This window comes from Saccopteryx bilineata, chromosome 3 (assembly GCF_036850765.1).
Source record: "Saccopteryx bilineata isolate mSacBil1 chromosome 3, mSacBil1_pri_phased_curated, whole genome shotgun sequence".
Lineage (NCBI taxonomy): Eukaryota > Metazoa > Chordata > Mammalia > Chiroptera > Emballonuridae > Saccopteryx > Saccopteryx bilineata.
Window position 1 is genome coordinate 259,798,011 of NC_089492.1, and position 18,546 is coordinate 259,816,556.

At 43.9% G+C, this 18,546-nt stretch overlaps 1 protein-coding gene across 1 annotated transcript in view; it reads right to left on the reverse strand.

Annotated features, from left to right (window-relative positions):
- Positions 1 to 7,046: 7,046 nt before the first annotated feature.
- The window catches only part of RIMKLA (ribosomal modification protein rimK like family member A), a 30,944-nt gene continuing 19,444 nt past the window's right edge, over positions 7,047 to 18,546 (reverse strand). Inside the window, exons 4-5 of the mRNA XM_066269477.1 lie at positions 13,744 to 13,947; positions 7,047 to 11,257 (exon numbers count right to left, since the gene is read on the reverse strand). Of these exons, the coding sequence (XP_066125574.1) occupies positions 10,767 to 11,257; positions 13,744 to 13,947 (695 nt within the window). The 3' untranslated portion in view covers positions 7,047 to 10,766. The remainder of the gene's footprint in view (positions 11,258 to 13,743; positions 13,948 to 18,546) is intronic.

The following is an 18,546-nucleotide window of genomic DNA, read 5'->3' on the forward strand; positions in this document are numbered from 1 at the left end:
ATATCTTAAAAGCATATAAGCAAGTTTACATTTAAGACCAGGATATAAAACCAAGATTATATTTTATAAATATTGTCCCTTGCTTGCCAGCCTTTGTAAGGATTATAGATCTTCTAACATGTTCATGAACAAAGAGAAATAAGTTTTTGATAAAAAAAAATCATTAATAGTTTTAAAATTGAATGTGGAGAGTGAGGAAGATGGAAGCCTAAAATGACTACTGGAATCTTTTCTCTCTCTGGTTTGAGCAAGTGGCTGGCCTTGTGCACGCAGGTGAAGAGGCCCCGGAGGAGGAGTGAGCAGCAGGAGAGGGCAAAGAATGGGAATTCAGATTGTGGTGTGGAGAGTTTGAGATATTTATGAGACATTTGAGAAGAGAAGAAAAGGTAGGCAAGTGGACACGCAATCTGACATTAAGAAAAGAAGCTTGAGTTTGAAAGATTAATTTGAGAGTATCATGTACATGGTAACTAATACCATGGAGTGGAAAAGGTGACCTGGGGAAGAGGGGAGAAAAAAAAACCTAAGGAAATACCTTGAACCCAAACGTTTAATGGAGAAGAGGTGAATCCAGCAGAGGAGGCTGACATAATTTCAGATTTATTCAGACTATTTAAACAAAGAATTTCCCCATACCTTTCACCCAGAGTCCCCAAATGTTAACATTTTTTACTACACTTGCTTTATCATTTTCTCTATATAAATACCCCGTAATATGAACCAGTTGTAAGTAAGTCCCAGATGCTTTGGCCCCTTTATCCCTCAATATTTAATATGTATTTTCTAAAAACAAGGACACCCTCTTCTATAGTCTCATAAATATAATCATCAAAATCAGGAGATTAACATTGATATGATACTATCAGACAATAAAATACAGACCTTCTTCAGATTTTATTCTTAATAGTGTTTGTTATAGCAAAAGAAATCCCTGAGCAAGCAGTGCAATGCGGTGCGGTGGCCATGTCCCTTTAGTGAGAGGAGTGCCTTTAGATGTGACACTACGTGCTGCTCCTCAAATGTCCCCTGACTTACCTCAGGAAGAATTCAGCCAAAGTTTTCTAACAAATGAAGAAGCCAAGGCCCTTTGGGAGATTCAAAGAGCTGTGACTCACTGAGGGCATGGTAGTCACACTCACTGTGACTCACTGATGGGAGAACGGTTGTCTTGGGAGAAGCCTGTTCCCTGATTTAGGAAATCCCAGCAGTGAAAGATAGAGCTGCAGGGAAAGCAGTGGTGTGGGGACCTGTGTGACAGCAGCATGGAAGCTGTGATAGTCCCAGAGGAAGACCAGGGGAGGTCAGAAAACAGAAAGGTAGGTTTTACAGGCTTATTCCTTGAGGGAAGGAAATTCCAAGATCCAACAAGCTGGGAAGGTGTCAGCAGCCAGCCTAAGGATATCTCCCCTGGTGCACCTTCAGCACGATCTCTGCCAAAGCCACAGTCAGGACGGTGGGGAAACAATCACCATTCCTTTCAAAGTACCTCCTGTCTTGCCACATATTACATTGGTCTACAGTGCAGCTAAATGCAGCCCTTTTTGAGACAACAGGGGGACTTTGAATATGGGCTGGTAATTAGGGGGTATCAAGGCATTATTGTTTATTTTTTTATCTGTGGTAAAAGCTTAAAAAAATGTTCTCTTCGCCTGGCCGGTGGTGGTGCAGTGGTTAGAGCATCAACCTGAGATGCCGAGTTTGAAACCCTGAGGTTGTTGGCTTGAGAGTAGGCTCACCAGCTTGAGTGCAAGGTTGCTGCTGGCCAGAGCCACGGGGTCACTGACTTAAGCGTGGGATCATCAACATGATCCCATGGTCATTGGCTTGGGCCCAAAGGTTGCTGGCTTGAGCAAGGGCTCACTGGCTCAGTTGGAGCCCCTGGGTCAAGGCACGTATAAGAAGCAATCAATGAACAACTAAAGTGCCTCAACTACGAGTTGATACTTCTCATCTCTCTCCCTGTTTCTCTCCCTTCCTGTCTCTGTCTCTCTCTCTTCTCACTTGCTCACTAAAGAAAAAAGAAAAATCTTCTTTAAAAAAGATACACGCTAAATACACAGAGAAAAGACATGCTTTAAAATGCTTAAGAAAAAGAAATACATGATTTAAAAATAGAAGTTTTCGGTAATCTTAAAATCTGGGGAATTTTTTTTTCTTTTCATTTTTCTGAAGCTGGAAACAGGGAGAGACAGTCAGACAGACTCCCGCATGTGCCCGACCGGGATCCACCTGGCACGCCCACCATGGGGCAACGCTCTGCCCACCAGGGGGCGATGCTCTGCCCATCCTGGGCGTCGCCATGTTGCGACCAGAGCCACTCTAGCGCCTGAGGCAGAGGCCACAGAGCCATCCCCAGCGCCCGGGCCATCTTTGCTCCAATGGAGCCTTGGCTGCGGGAGGGGAAGAGAGAGACAGAGAGGAAAGCGTGGCGGAGGAGTGGAGAAACAAATGGGCGCTTCTCCTGTGTGCCCTGGCCAGGAATCGAACCCGGGTCCTCCGCACGCTAGGCCGACGCTCTACCGCTGAGCCAACCGGCCAGGGCTTAAAATCTGGGGAATTTATGAAACTATTCTTTCTACTTTAGTTTGAAGATTTTCATATAAAACAAAAAAGGAATATAGGTCATATCCCCCAATATTTGGCTGAAGGACAGTATTAATGGTAGGACACAGTAGCATACCCAAAATCACTTTGGGCTGCAACAAACATTATCCCTGTGACTCTGAACTCAGGTTGGGCTCCTTACCCTCACAAGTTGATGAACAGCCTTAATTCAAGAGTTTCAGACCTATGCTGAACATAGTTAGTTCCTACAGGTCTTATCACTGTTTCTCCCAGGACACCTTTTGAAATGCCATGCAAATACAAGTCCTCACAGCTCGGTAGGACCTGTCAGAGTTCTTCAGGTGGGTACACAGATTCTCTCAGTCCCCTGGGGTCCTTACTGCACCGTGCAGCCATTAAAAAAAAATTTTTTTTAAGATTTTATTTATTCATTTTAGAGAGAGGAGACAGAGAGAGAGAAGGGGGAGGAGCAGAAATCATCAACTCCCATATGTGCCTTGACTAGGCACTGTGCAGCCATTTTTAATGGTTTTCAGCTCTTGCTATTTGAATCTTAATTCACTTGTCAGTCCAGGAGAGCATGCTGAGCAGGCCCGTGACAAGTTCATACCATCTGCATTAGGATTTTCCTCCATCGTCTTGACAGTTGAGAGTTGGCAGTATTACAATTCAGACAGCACTCTGTGTTTGAAAGGAAAATTATGGTTTTTCAGAATGCAGCTGGTGTGCAAGTGAATAGGATGAAGTTGCTATGAAGCTTTTTCTTCATTTTATGATATGAATATAATAAAAGGCGGATTCAGCACGTGATTCTTATTTTAAAAGAACTACCAAAAGACACAGAGATTTGGGGACAAAGGCAAACAAAGCATTCTGTTCCACAGTAATAATTTTAATAAAAAGCAAAAACAATCATTTATAAATGATTTCTTCCCTGTTGGAGAAGTTAACCTTGTTATGGCTGTATAAACCACTTGGAAATGAGCTCTTATGGTGCCTAGTTAAGATATGGGTTTTTTATAGCACATTTTCAGTTTGCTGATTAGGCAGGAAAGACTGCAGTCCCCTTTCAGGGAGAGCACTTACTTAGTTGAGGTGCAACTCACAGGTGAGACAGAACCTCACAAATCGCTCCATAAGTCTGGGAGCAACTAACCAGATCTCTGACCTGTGAAAAACAGAAGACAAAACAAACAGAGAAGGGGTGTTTTCAAGTGTTTTTCTTTCACTTCAAGTCAGTTTTGCACACTACATCAGGACACTTGCTTCGGGGAAATACATCGAATGTGCAGCCTGCCAAGAACTAGGACGTTTCAATGCTTATGTGAATCAATTTCTTTCTCGGTCACCCAGTGGCAGTGGTATGCTAATAAACGTTTAACACCCAGCTCTCCAGAGGAAATAACCTGATGTTGCAGTATTTGCCTGTCTCTGTGGGGTAAATTCTCTCACCATGGCTGAATTCAAGCTATCAATGTGATATCACTTAACGGTGGAGCTGGGAAGAGATGCACACAGCACACCATTATATAGTATTTCCACCATAAAAATACAACAGATGTCAACAACCTCAAGAGCATAGGTAGTAAAATGTACTAAAATAATTAGAATTGGGAAGTGATAAATGTTGAGTATTTATTAATCATTTTTTAATATATTTAATTGTATGTTTTTATAATTTAATTTTTAATGATGGCTGTGTTTAACAACCAGTTCACACAATTCCTGAAAATTTGACAGTCTGCTCTCTTGGGCTGCTATAAGCTCCGGCACACCACTAGTATTCTGGGGACCTTCAAGTGGGACTAAACGAACCAGCCTCCAGCCTCGTCCTGCCTTCACCAAGACCTGTATCAGTTCTGCAGAGGGATTAGGGGCCCTGGCTCTCCCATTATAGGAAAGCAGAGTCCCTTCTATAATAGGAGATTCTGGGAGTCCCACTCAGCAGAATTTCAGCTGCTTTATTGGCTAGTTCCCTCTGATCTCAGGGCAGTCATCCCTGCCAAGTCCAGATGGTGCTGTTGGACTATCAGAGTTCCCTGCACAGACCCCTGGCTTTCTGCGCTCCCCTCACCCTCTGTCTGACAGATTTAATTCAAGTCCCTGGCACCTCCTCCTTCCATTTGATGCAAAGCCAGCAAACCTAATATAGGAAGAGCCAAAGAAACCAGGTGCTAAATCACCCAAGGTCAGGCTGCTCATCAGCTTTCCAGCCTCCCAGTTGTCAGACGGGAGCTATTCCTCCAGGATTCTTCTAAGCCAAATACACCCCCTATATCTTCCAAGGATGGAATGGGACCTTCCAGTCATTAAGCCTAAACCACAGCATGCTTGAGCAGCCGCCAGCCCTCTCCCAGCCCTCTCTGCCCTCCCCAGCATATCTTTCTCCCAGCTGTAAAGCGGCTGTCTGCCGGCTTTTCTCCCTTGGCACTGAGCCATGATCCACGGGCAGGGGCTGTTTGATGGCTCACAGAGGAAGCTGGAGGAAAGGAACCTGCTGAAAGCCAGGCATGTGGTTAAGTGATCACATTTATCGGTGATGAAACCAAAGTTTAGCAAGACTAAGTGACTTTCCCTAGGTCACAGAAGCTGCTAGTTAATGAGTCAGGCTTTGAACTGGCGCCATTTACATTAGTCCACGTTGCCTCCCATACAGTGTGATGGCCCTGACACTAGTAGTGAATATGGTTGTGTGAAGACTGGCTAGTGTAGTGGGGGAGGAAAAGCCTATTACCCTAAGAGGTGGCACTCAAGTTCTTTTCGAGGAGGGAGCTATCTTTGTTTAGGAAAATACAATACTTTTGATAAGCCACCCATGGCAGCCAGTAAAATCTTGAAGGGTGTTGGCAGGAATCAAATTAAGAAAAGGAACAACTATACTGCTGTATGTGAGAACATAAATGAATTTGGTTTATCCCACAAAGGGAGCATGTGGAGTGGGAGGTGAGTGAATTCCTCTGAAGTGGATCAGAAGAGCATTTTATGAACGGGAGGAGCCATGTCTGCATTGCTGTAACATCTTCCACTTCCTCCCATGTCATTGAAACCCACAGGCACATGTGCACACGCACACACCGACTCATCTGAATCTTGGTGTGTGTGATGGGGAGGGGACTGAGCTTCGTGTCTCAGCAGCTGCAGTAGCGGGACATGATACCACTATTGCTTAAAATGAGGTAGCAGAAGTCTGGAGTCAGCACTGACCACCAAAATGTAAATCCCTTAGAAATCAGAGATCCAAAAGCCCAATTATCAGACTTTTCTGAATCTCAGATGACAGGAGGTCCCCAGCTGACATATGGGCTACAATGCAGAGTGCACCTTGTAGGAGGCTGCAAGGGGGGTGCACTGTGGGGCTGGAGTGGCAGGAAACTGAACTTCGTGGCTGATTGCAACTGGAACATGCGAATCAGTCAGGATTCCCTCTCAGGTGTGCCTGGTGGAGAAGTTTGCAGCCTTAAGCCCTTGGCCTCCGCAAAGGCCCACAGAGGTCTCTACAAACCCAAGCGCTTCCCACTGAGGGAACGTGAGCCACATAGGGCCGAGGGAGCCTTCAGTCAGCTGAGCGGGGCCACTTCCCTCACTTCCCATCACTGATGGTGTGAGGTGGGGGCTCAATGGTCTCAGCTGGTCTAAGGCAGGCACAGGCCCTGAGCTGAGCCACGGAAATCGCATCTAAGCCTTTGGGGCTATCGCCTAAATGTCATCCCAGAGCTGAAGCCTTCGCAGCTGGTCATCACCACCATTCTAATCAATGGCGGAGGCTCAGGAGAGGGTGAAGACGAGTCCAGGACAGCAAATACAAGACGCCATGGAGAAACAGAGCCCCCTCAGGAGGCATGCTGCATGGGATGAGGAGCCAGACAGCCCCAGCCTTGCTGCTAAGTGACCTTGGCTTCTGGGATTCAGACCCCCATCTCTAAAATGGGACTGCACTGGTCTCCAAAATGCTATTATTCCTGTGGCCTCAAATCTGTCCTGCTAGGTGACTTTCTTAGTGTTGCCTCAGAGCCTCAGTGAACAGGAAATGGCAGAGCACAATGACCAAACAGGGTCAGGATGCCAGCACCAGGCCCAGGTAGTGCCTCATGTTGGCACGGGAACCGCACCTGGAGAACGAAACGGAAAAGCTTGAAGGAATGCTTTATACTCTGCTGTGTGAGTTTTAGAAGGGAGAGCTGCAGGGTCCAACAGATCTGGAATGGAAGTATAATATAGTTTTAAGAAAGGGTTAAAACAATACATTCCTGAGATAGATGGTCTTCCAGGTAAAAACATTTAAAAGCCATGATCTCAATCTGAGTCTCAGAGGCAATCAAACACAGCACCAGGTTTTCTGTTAGGCTGAAGTGGTAGATCTAAGAACATTTATTTAACTTCAAGGATGGTGACCACGGTGCTGTTGTCAGGGCTCTTCCCGAAACCTCTGCACAGACTGGCAGCAGATAGCAACCTCACTCCAGGTGCAAAAGAAGGTTAAGCTGGAGTATCCTATTTTACTGACTTTAGATTCACTCTGTAAACACCCCTCAGAGAGCTGTGGCCCTGGGCTTCCCGCACAGGTTGTTCCAGCCCATTCACTTCTGGGAGGGTCAGCTATTACTTAGACGACCTTGGAAGGGCCAGCTAGCTGCTTCAGTCTCCCCAATTTACATTCAGAGCATTCTCAAGACCAGCATCTATCAGGACTTAACGAAAGGATGAGGCATGTCTGTCCCATTTCAACAGAGGTGGATGGGGACCCATGGGTCCTATTATCTTTACAGAGTAATTTCAATAGACCCCCTACCTCTTATCAATACATATTCATGATTCTGTCATGAAAACCCACAAAAGAGCCATTTCTTCCTCCTTCCCCCTATGATTCCAAATGATCCCAGTTTCTTACTTCTTTCACTGAAATATCATAAAACTATACCAGACTTTTCTCCTTCCCGGCCCTCATCACCGCATGCCCAACTGTCATGGAATGCCCTCTTAGCTGGGAGCAATGAGCCTGCAATGGTGACACTAGTAGTTTGTCCTCCACTTATACAGCTTATCAGATCCTAAAGATCTAAAGCCCCAAATCCTCATTCTGCTGACCCCATACCCATCAGCAATCAGATAGCATAGACATGTTTCCCAAGAGCAGAATCATATATATTCTGAGTGACTGAGCTATTGGCATTCAAGTTTTGACCAGTTTTAAGATGCTACTACTAGATAACGGGAAATTGGTATACAGACACTGCAGTTTATGTTACATACGAGAGACTATTGGTTGATACACAAGAGTCAAGAGTTTCAGGTTATATATGATACATCCAGAAGGCTGCTTGAATACACCACGAGCCCTACTCCTTTCAGGTTGTCAAGCCTCCCAGAAGCTGCACCCTTTTCTTAGGGCCCCTCCCACTGATTAGTGTGCCAATGCCCAGAACTCACCCCTCCTTAACTCCCTTGGAGGAGGGGTGATGAACAACTGTTCTAAAACCAGATGTGGCAAATTTTTTCCACTACCTCCCACATAATGCAACTTCATTAATGAACTCACTTCAACCTCAAAGCACCCCCAAGAGGTAAATGCAACAGGCATCTTCCCTACCTGAAGAATGGAAAAGGAGGCACAGAAGCCACCTAATTGTACAAGTTCAATCACCTGCTCCAGGGGAGAGCCAGAACCAGGATCTGGATGTGTGTCCTGTGTTCCTTCCAGCAAGCCTCGTGGGTAGCTGTGACAGGCGTGGCCCAGCCACCTGAGTGGGGCTCACAGAGTCCATAGCCAGTGCAGGAAATCCTAGAGGGGGCTCTGATCCAGCTGTGACTCAGCTTTCTCCACTTCCAGACAGGGCTAGCTTCCAAGCGATGATGCCAATGACTACAGATGTCATTAGCAGCTGGAAAATGGGCCCCCTTTCACAAATGTGGAGGCACTCTCTAGCTGCTCTGCTCAGCTCAGGATAGAGACCACAAGCATGCTTTTAGATAAAGTGGGAAGACTGGGCTTATATTAAACAGAGAATGAATAAATACAGCTTCCAGAAGGGCATCACTTGGTCCCGATGTTTACATAGAGAACATCTGGCCAATGCCAGGGAACAGACCTAGGTCTATCCTTCTAAACCTATCCTGAGTGGTAAACAGAAGATACATGTCTTAACTTATGTAAAGGTTCATTTTTCATAACTTATGTTAAGTATCATTTTCAACTGTATAAGACACATTACTAAAGTTATGGTTTAGGGGCATGCACCCTATGTTGGACTGCATTTAAGCTACAACTGTGTAGTGTAACATCTCCATTACATGGTGCTAAGAATTTTCTAATTGTACAACTGTTACTTGGTGAGATCTGATTTTAGCCACAATATTTTAAAAGCCAATTTCTATTTAAATATGTTGTGAAAAAATGGAATTGTTTGACCTTATACACATTTTATATTAACAGCAGAAGTAGTTTAGTTTATATGGGTGTCACTGCCTTCATAGTCACCTTGGGAAGGTTATGTTTAGTCTAGTGAAGCTGACCTTAATCATATTTCTAGAAACCTCCTTGGAAACTCTCCTATAAGCTTCCTCAATGTTGTTAAGTCTTGGCCTTTCAGGGTAAGTTTATTTTTTGATAAATAATTTTTTTTTTAACAGCCAAAGAGCATTACAAGAAAAGTGTGGTAAATAAAATTGGTGATGGAGCTTGGGACTACCTCTGGGAGGGGTGGTATAAAAAAACAAGACCTGACTCTAAGTTTGTGAGCCTTCCTTCTTTGCACGGTTTCAAAGATAACTCCAAACAGGAATTCTATGTGTTCTTGGCACCTGCAACATGACAGCTCAGGAGTATGTTTTTCCCAAGGGAATAACCCTGATTATGGTAACTCTTGAGTGCATACGTTTGGTGTATTTGGTTAAAAAGGTAGCCTTGATCATCGTCAGTCATACTCCATATAGCAGAAGTGGAACACGCCCTTTCCACGACTTCTCCCAGGGGAAGGACCATCATCTCCTGCTCGAAGAATTGAAACAAAAAGCACTTGGTGTCATGTCTACATTATACACCCCCCCCCCCATGTGCAATGAGTAAGTCCTGATACCTGAGTCTCCCCAGTTTGAAAAAGTGGGTAAGGACAGGTCTCTGGAACCTGGATAAGACTAGAATGTCAAAGGGATTGGAGTGTCTACCTAACAGGCCTACAATACCAACTCATAAGAAAACCTCCTACAGCTAAGCAGTACACAAAGTTTCAGTAGAGGGGGGAAACAATTATCTTCCAGTAACTTTCCATGATATAAATCAATGGCTACTGGATGACACTTGAAAACTGTCCATTAAAAACAAAGTCCAGGGTGTTTGGTTCTAGTGCACGCTTAAGAAATAGTGTGTGGCCACCAGCTCATTGAAATGCATTTCCAGCTGAGGCCAAAGGCAGCAAAGGTGCAAGAGGCTGCTGGGGCCAGCGATGGTTGAAGCAGGGCCTGTAACTTCGGAGTGGCAAAGAAATTTGTAGAATGCCCCGGTTACACAGCAGGACATTTGCCAACCAGTAAAGTCGAAGAAGAATGAAGAACGTTCAATTTTACTTTCAACAAAGTGCTTCATTGAAAATACTTTTGAGGAAGCTCCTTAGAACACCATATCCTGAGAGTCAGACAAATATGGTCGAGATGGTGATTGATAGGGAGCAGAGATAGATCCTCTAATTGTATTTGAACTGTGTATTCTCCAAGCATCTCTCTCTCTCACACACACACACACACACACAAACACACACACCTCTCTCTCTCTTTCTCTCTGTCTCTCTCAATGAAAAGCACATAACAGCAGTCACATTCTAACTCTTCTGCACATGCCTCCACCCGGTGGTTGCTTTGTAGCACAGTGTTTCCAGGAGCCTGAGTTAATGGGCTCTACTGCTGAAAGTCAGAAGCACAGCACAGAGTCAGCGCCTTAAAAATCAGTTGTGATATCCAAGTGCTTGCAGCAGACCTCGATCTCAAACTGACCAGTCAGGATGTTGTTCTTGGTATTTTTAGATCAGTCTTTGTAAAAACCACAAAACCAGGCCATTTGCTTAAATCATCATTAGAAAGAATGCTGAGTGCCCAGATGGGATTTCTAGTTTCTGTGCAAATGAAATCACATTAGTCCAGATTTTATTCATTCAAAACTACTAGGGAAGCAGTAGGATTTGGTTTAAATGCTGCCCCAAAAAAGCAGGAATTCACTTAAGTTTTAATTCAGAAGCAATTCTGTTGTTAATGTTGTAGCTGGGTTCAGGCAGCGTGGGGGGCGGGGGCCCTGCTGTGCCAGTTGAGGAGCCCCGGACGTCTCCTAGTTCAGGCTCGCTCTCGCTAGAGGTAGACCCATTGTTGATGGTGTAGATGCTCTCTGCAACTCCCTGAGCTGAGGCACAGCCATCTGGCTCTTTCTTCTCCCTGGGACCAGAGAGTCCTGGGAGGACAGCCATCTTCCCAGTCTGCATATTTGGCAGCAAGGACATGGCATAGTCTGCAATGATCCCACCCACGTCTAAGTTGCATGCCTGGTCGAAGGCGAGGAAACCAACGTTGGCATTTGCCTCACACACCACAAAGGAACCATCGTCCATGATGAGGAGATCGATGCCACAGAAGTCCATGCCCAGGATGTTGGACACCTGAATAGCCAACTGCTTGCCTTGTTCTGTCAGCGGGCACATGACACCCACACCACCTGTGGGGAAAGCACAGTGATGTAACCATGACATCAGACATTGACTAACAAGTCAAACGACCTGTCAAGGAGAAGAGGGGGGAATGCGGAGGAAGGGCAGAGAATAGGGCATTTTTTTCTTTTCTTTTTTTAGATGACAGGAGGGGAGGAAGACTCGTGCATGAGCCTTGACCTGAATCCACCTGGCAACCCGTGTGGGGCCGATGCTTCAGTACTGAGCTATTTTCAGGACCTGCAGTTGATGTGCTCCAACGGAGCTATTCTCAGCACCCAGGGCCACACTCAACACTGGCTGTGGAAGAAGATGTGGAGAAAGGGGTGGAGAAGCTAATAGTTGCTTCTGTGTACCCTGACTGGATTTTGAATCCGAGATGTCTGTACGCTGGGCAATGAGGCCCTAGTTGGTTGGTCAGGGCACACAGGAGAAGTACCCATTTGCTTCTCCACCCCTCACTCTCTCACTTCTCTCTCTCTCTCTCTCTCTCTTCCTCTCCTGTAGACATGGCTTGACTGAAGCAAGTTGGCCCTGGGCATTGAGGATGGCCCTATGGCTTCTGCCTCAGGCGCTAAGAAGAGCTCGGTTGCTGAGCAATGGAGCAACGCTCTAGATGGGTAGAGCATTTGGGTTTGCTGTATGGATTCTGGTTGGGGCACATGCAGGAGTCTGTCTCTTTGCCTCCCCTCTTCTCACTGAATTACAAAAAAAAGTGGAACAATGAGTTGATGCTTTTCTCTCTCTCTCTGTCCCTTCTCCCCCCTTCTCATCTTCCCCTTCCTCTTCCTCTCTCTCTCAAATCAATGGAAAACTTTTAAAAAATAAATTAAAAATTATAATAATATAGTACTCATAAGAGTTTGTGATCCTATAGGAAAATATGTAGGATTAAGGACTGTACAGTATAACCATACTATGCAAAAATATATTACTAGAAAAAAAGACTGGAAGGAATGATACCAAAATATTAACATTGGTTGTCTCTAGTCAATGGGATTAATGATAAATACCTTTCCTTTGACTTTGCTATATTTTCCAAGTTTTCTACATTGAGAAAGTATTCCTTTTATAATTAGAAACAACAACAACCCAGAATTAACTTATTATTTTTCATGTAGAGAGAGATGGAGAGGCCTGTGAGACAAAATCCTATACCGAGGACGGAAAGAGTCAGATTACCTTTACTTGTTAAAAAGCTAAGATCTCAGATTTAATTGTCTCCCTTAGTCTCCCTAGAAAGACTTATGTCTTGTATTCTTGGGTTCAATAACTAATGTCTTTACCTTGACATGGTCCTTTCCCCAACTATTACACTGTATAAGGAAAAGGCTATAAAAACAGCTCAGCAAGAAAAGTAACATGGATAAATTACAAAACCATGCAGTTCTTTGTTAGAGAAGATTCTTTAAGGTGACTAAAAAAGACAAAACAATAACACGTAAGATTCAGTACTAGGGCGCTGCATAGTATTATCAAGGAAATTAAATTAGATAATATGTTAGCTTCTTAGTACTATATCAACCTGAGCCTAGAGTTTGCTTCTTTCACACCTCTTTATCACAATATTTTTCAATGATCTGTTTATGTGTCTTCCCCTTAACTGGGCCATAAGCTCCTGGAGGGCAAGGATTCTGTCAGTAATCACTACACTCTCAACATCTCCCCAAATCCGTGCATGGAAATTGCTTGACCAGTATTAATGAAGGAAAGATGAAATCAATGTCCCTGCCTCTTTCTTAGTCATGAGACTTGAGACATTCATCTGGAGATTTAGGAAATAATAACTAGAGGTATTTTTATTTATAGTACTAACATACATATTCATTTGATGAGGTTGACAACAGCTTTCTGTGTTGGGGACAAACTTTTACAGCCTCCTGGAACATCTTCATTTACTTCATTGATAAAGCAGAAAACAGGCTTTATCAATAGGTTCATGGGCGGGGGTTATGCATTTGACCCAAACATAAACTGTAGCCTTCTAATAACATCATACATAAAAGGAACAATTTTCAGTTGTACTATAAAAGCGGAACAGGCTCGCCCCCCGCCACTGCCTTGGTGGAGACCCTCACCCCCAGCTGTGACAGCCGCCTCTGCACTTGTCTGCTTGCCTCGCCTGATGCCTGCAATCCATCCTCTCCTCAGATGTCTGTTCTTTCAAACGTGGATCCTTCTGTCACTCCCTTGTGTACACCTGATGGCTACATCTTAACACCTGCAGGACAGGGTCCAAACCTGTGTCCTGACACCCGTGGCCTGACCTCTGTCACAGACAGCACTTATGCCCCTCCGTCCCCCTCCTAACGGCTTGCTGCTAAAGGAAAGGTGTGTTTCTAAGTCTTAGCTGTTGATCCTGGCACCTAGCAGAGGGCCTGACAAGGTAGGAGAGACGGGTACACATTTACTGAATGGGTCCAAACATCCTAAGGAACAGTCCCGATGGCCTCTGGCATAACCGACCACCGGGCTCCGAGCGTGGGCACCTTACCGAGAGAGCAGTTGCTCTGCATCCGGCCGTCCGTGGAGCAGCGCAGCATGGAGCCTATCACCTGGCCCCCGACCACCACCACCCGGATATCTTTTCCGTGTGACTCCTTCACATACTTCTGGAACAGGTAGGGCACATCATGGCGGATCAGATGGCAGATGTCTGAGAGGTGATGCTTATCTCTTGCCAGAAAAACAGCTTTTCCTTTAAGAGGAAAGACAACAGGAGGCATTAGAGAAGTCTCTGAACCCTGTCCTTGCCATCCCACCTCCCAGTCCCACACAGTCATCAATTCTTTCTGAACTTGCCTCACTTTGGTCTCTTCTATTTCTCTGATTAGACTTGTTTTCTTATCAAATGGCTATTGGACCTTATTTTCTCTGCATTTCGCTCGGGGTATGTGCTGCCAAAGCGAGCACTCTTGCTTTCACGCGGGTCTTACTAACGTTGACCTCCCCCTCTACCACCACTCTTCCTACAAGATGAATAATAATGTACATATTCCAGAAATACACAAGAAGGGGTCAAAATAAAAGCCTAAGGAGCTGGTGAATTCAGTTGCAAAACAGTTATTAGCATTTCTTATCACCATGAGGATGCAAATCAGGCAGGGTCTAAGTCTAACTTTTTTTTTTAATGCCCCAAACCTCATACTGGACTTGATGCACAAAGCAGGTGTCAATATGTACAGGACATAATTAATTGCACATACTTTAGAGGAATTCCAAAATAGATGGAGATATCCAAAACAAACAAACAAACAAAAAGATAACTACGACACAGTAAGGTTTCGCACTGAGAGGTCCACGGGAAATACCATGGGAGCTCAAAGAGGAAGCCACGGGCAGACATCCTTCCTCCTTTTAAATATGAGAAATGTATTATTTGGCGATACTTATTAAACCTAAAAGGGAAGAACTATACTTCTACTGCTCTCTTGGGAAAGCATTCCTTTTTACTCCAAATTCTTTATCTTCTGCTTGAATGACCAAGGCTTCTGCAATTACCTGGCATCTGCTCTCATTTGCATATTAGCTAAGAGATCTGACAGGAGCTCCTGACAGGTTTGCTCTGCAAAGCTGACATGAGCATTCTTGCTAGCAAATATGGGATGGTTTTCCTAAAATTTGTGCTGCCATTTTAAAAGGAGTGAGATATTTTTAAAGCCCTAATAAAAGAGAGTGATGGTCATCAGCCCCTAGTGGCATAAGAGATGGGAAATATGTCACCACAACTTGGGACATTTGGCACCAGGAGATGTGGCATCTGGCAGCAGAGGGCTGCGTGACAGGCACTGGGGGTTCTCTGGACATTAGGGAGGACTCTCAGCAGAGATGGGGGTAGAGACAGAGACTGTTCCTTGGTTCCTGGCACAGAGTTTCTAACATGGAACTTGGTCTTTGGTTAATAAAAGAGCTATGGCCCTGGCCCGTTGGCTCAGTGGTGGAGCGTTGGCCTGGCATGCAGAGGTCCTGGGTTCGATTCCCGGCCAGGGCACACAGGAGAAGCGCCCATCTGCTTCTCCACCCCTCCCCCTCTCCTTCCTCTCTGTCTCTCTCTTCCCCTCCTGCAGCGAGGCTCCATTGGAGCAAAGATGGCCCGGGCGCTGGGGATGGCTCCTTGGCCTCTGCCCCAGGCGCTAGAGTGACTCTGGTCGCAACAGAGCGACGCCCCGGAGGGGCAGAGCATTGCCCCCTGGTGGGCAGAGCGTCGCCCCCTGGTGGGCGTGCCGGGTGGATTCTGGTCGGGCGCATGCGGGAGTTTGTCTGACTGTCTCTCCCCGTTTCCAGCTTCAGCAGAAAAAAAATAAAATAAAATAAAAAATAAAAAAAATAAAAGAGCTATGGTTTTAAGGCAAGGAGGAAAAGAGGGGGAGGTGAGGAAAGGACACGAAGATTAGTTAATAATCTATGATGTGCCAAACAATTTTTTTTAATATATTAAAGATGGGAACAGTAAAACAAGAAGGGCCTAGAATAAAAGAAGCAACAGAAGAGAGACTAGGCAGGGCTGCTTTGGCTCTCTAGAGACCTCACGGGAAGGAAATGAGCCTACACTGAGAAGTTAGAGAAAAGGGGGCCTTGGAGACAGGTTGAGGGAAGTAGCCCAGGATGAGCTGCCACTGCCCATTGCTCCCCTGGCTGTAAGCCTCGTGGGGACCCTTAGAGTACAGCAGATGCATGTTTGTGGGGAAAGAAAAGAGGGAGGGGGATGGGAAGGATGCAGGCATGCTCCAAATGAGACAGCACACCCAAACACCTTTTTAAAATTGTTTCATTTACACTTCATACAAGCCTTATGAAGCCATTAGGACAAAGATAGCTACTTTTGTTTTATAGAGGAGGAAAATAAGGGCCCACAAGATTAGTCACGTTTTCATAGGCACAGGCTACAGTGGTTCACTGCCTTCTTCAAATTTACTTCCATGTACTAGAGTCCAACAACTGCTGTGACTTTATTTACTCCCCATCCATTTTCCCTAAGATACTATGTGCTACACTAGCAATGAACAAAAGAGTGTATAATATCATACTTATACACTGAAAACAACAAAATGCTGCTGAAGATACCCCACATTCAGGGACTGAAAGACCTAATATTATTAAGATGTCAATATTCTTCAAATTGATTGACAGATTCAATGCATTCCCAAGCAAAATTCCAACTTCCTTTTTTGCAAAAATTGACAAAATTTGGGTGATCCTAAAATTCATATGGAAATGAAAGGGACCCCAAACAGTCAACACAATATTGAAAAAGGACAAAGTTGGAGCACTTACACTTCCCCATTTCAAAACTAAATATAAAGTTACAGTAATCAAGACAGGGGGGCCTGTCATAGAATAGACATACAGATTCAAGAAATAGAATTGAGAGCTCAGAACAAACCCTCTCACAGTTAGGCTTTGATTTCTGACAATAGTTCCAAGAACATTCTATAGGGAAAGAACAGTTTCTCTAACAAACGATACTAGAAACCTGAATGTCCACATGCTATAATGAAGTTGGACTCTTATATCACACCATATACAAAAACTGAATTCAAAATGGGTCAAACACCCAAACGCAAGGGCTAAAACGATAAAACTCTTAGAAGGGCCCACAGGTGTAAATTTGTGTGACCGTGGATCACACAAGCACAATACGACATCAAAAGCACAACCAAAGGAAAAAATAGATCGATTGGATTTCATAAAAATAAAACACTTTCATGCATCATAGGACACTATCAAGAAAGTGAAAAGACAACCCACAGAGTAGGAAAAGAGCATGTTTAACTTATATGTCTGATAAGGGTATATGAGCCAGAATACATAAATAACTTAAAAATTCAACAAACTAATCCAACTGAAAAATGGGCAAAGGATCTGAATAGACACTTGTCCAAAGAAGATGCACAAATGACCAATAAGCACATGAAAAGATGTTCAACAACATTAGTCACTAGGGCAGTGGTTCTCAAACTTTTTGAAGTCAGGGCACATTTAAAATCCTACAAATAATTGTAGGCGCACTATATACAAATTTCTGAGAATTATGTTATAATAATTAAGTCAAATATTAAAGAAAAAAATATAAAGTCCAAACGTGCTTTTATGGTAATTAAATGAAATAAATATGACAAAATTAAATTTATTTTGACATTAAAAACATTTTTATGTTACATTTTTTGTTATGTTTTTTAGAATTTATAAAAAAGAGGGGTTAAAAAAAAGACAAAAGCCTGACCTGTGGTGGCGCAGTGAATAAAGCGTCAACCTGGAAACACTGAGGTTGCCGGTTCAAAACCCTGGCTTGCCTGGTCAAGGCACATATGGGAGGTGATGCTTCCTGCTCCTCCCCCTTCTCTCTCTCTCTCTCTCTCTCTCTTGCCCTCCCTCCTCTCTAAAATTAATAAATAATAAAAAAAAAAAAAAAAAAAAAAAAAAAGACAAAAAAGTTATCTTTTTATATATATATAAATACATTCTTAGTAAGATTTAGTAAATTTGGCAGGTCCCAGCACAAATGTGTTTTTTCATTCTAGTATTTATGAGAAATATGAGCCTGATGTGTCCTAGCAATTTCTTCAATGTTTGCGCATATATTTGAAAGACAAACTCTTATTTCCTCATCAATACATTGAAGAATTCCTCTCTTTTTACTCTTAATTGTGTTGAGTGCAGAAAACCCCCACCATACATATCATCTTAACTTTACACCAAACAAAGGATAGAAGAAAGTTGCCTCCAGTCTTTCCTGGGAACATGGGGGGTAGTGTAAACAATCCAGCACCACAGCTTAATAGCCTTTTGCAACCTAATCAGGCAATTGAGGTGGGAGGTTGGGCAGACTGTCAGCTTACAGCCAATTCCTCACACTTCTGTCCCCCAAAAATCTAAACTCCAAAAATCCTGTTGGTTTTTTGGTCCCCAACAGGCACATATTTCTCTGGAATACAATAGGGTGCACCTGGAAATCTTCTAGGGCGCACCAGTGTGCTCTGGCGCACACTTTGAGAACCACTGCACTAGGGAAACATAAATAAAAACCACAATAAGACACTACATTATACCCACCAAAATGGCTATAATAAAACAAATAAAAATGAATGAATGAATGAATGAATAAAATAAGGGTTGGGAGGATGTGAAGAAACTGTAACCCTCATACAGTCCTGGTGGGAATATAAAATGGCATAACGATTTCATATAAAATGGCATTTCCTCTGAAGTTAAACATAGAATTACCAAATGACCCAGCAATGCCACTCTTAGGTATATGCCCAACAGAAATGAAAACGTATGTTCACACAATAACCTA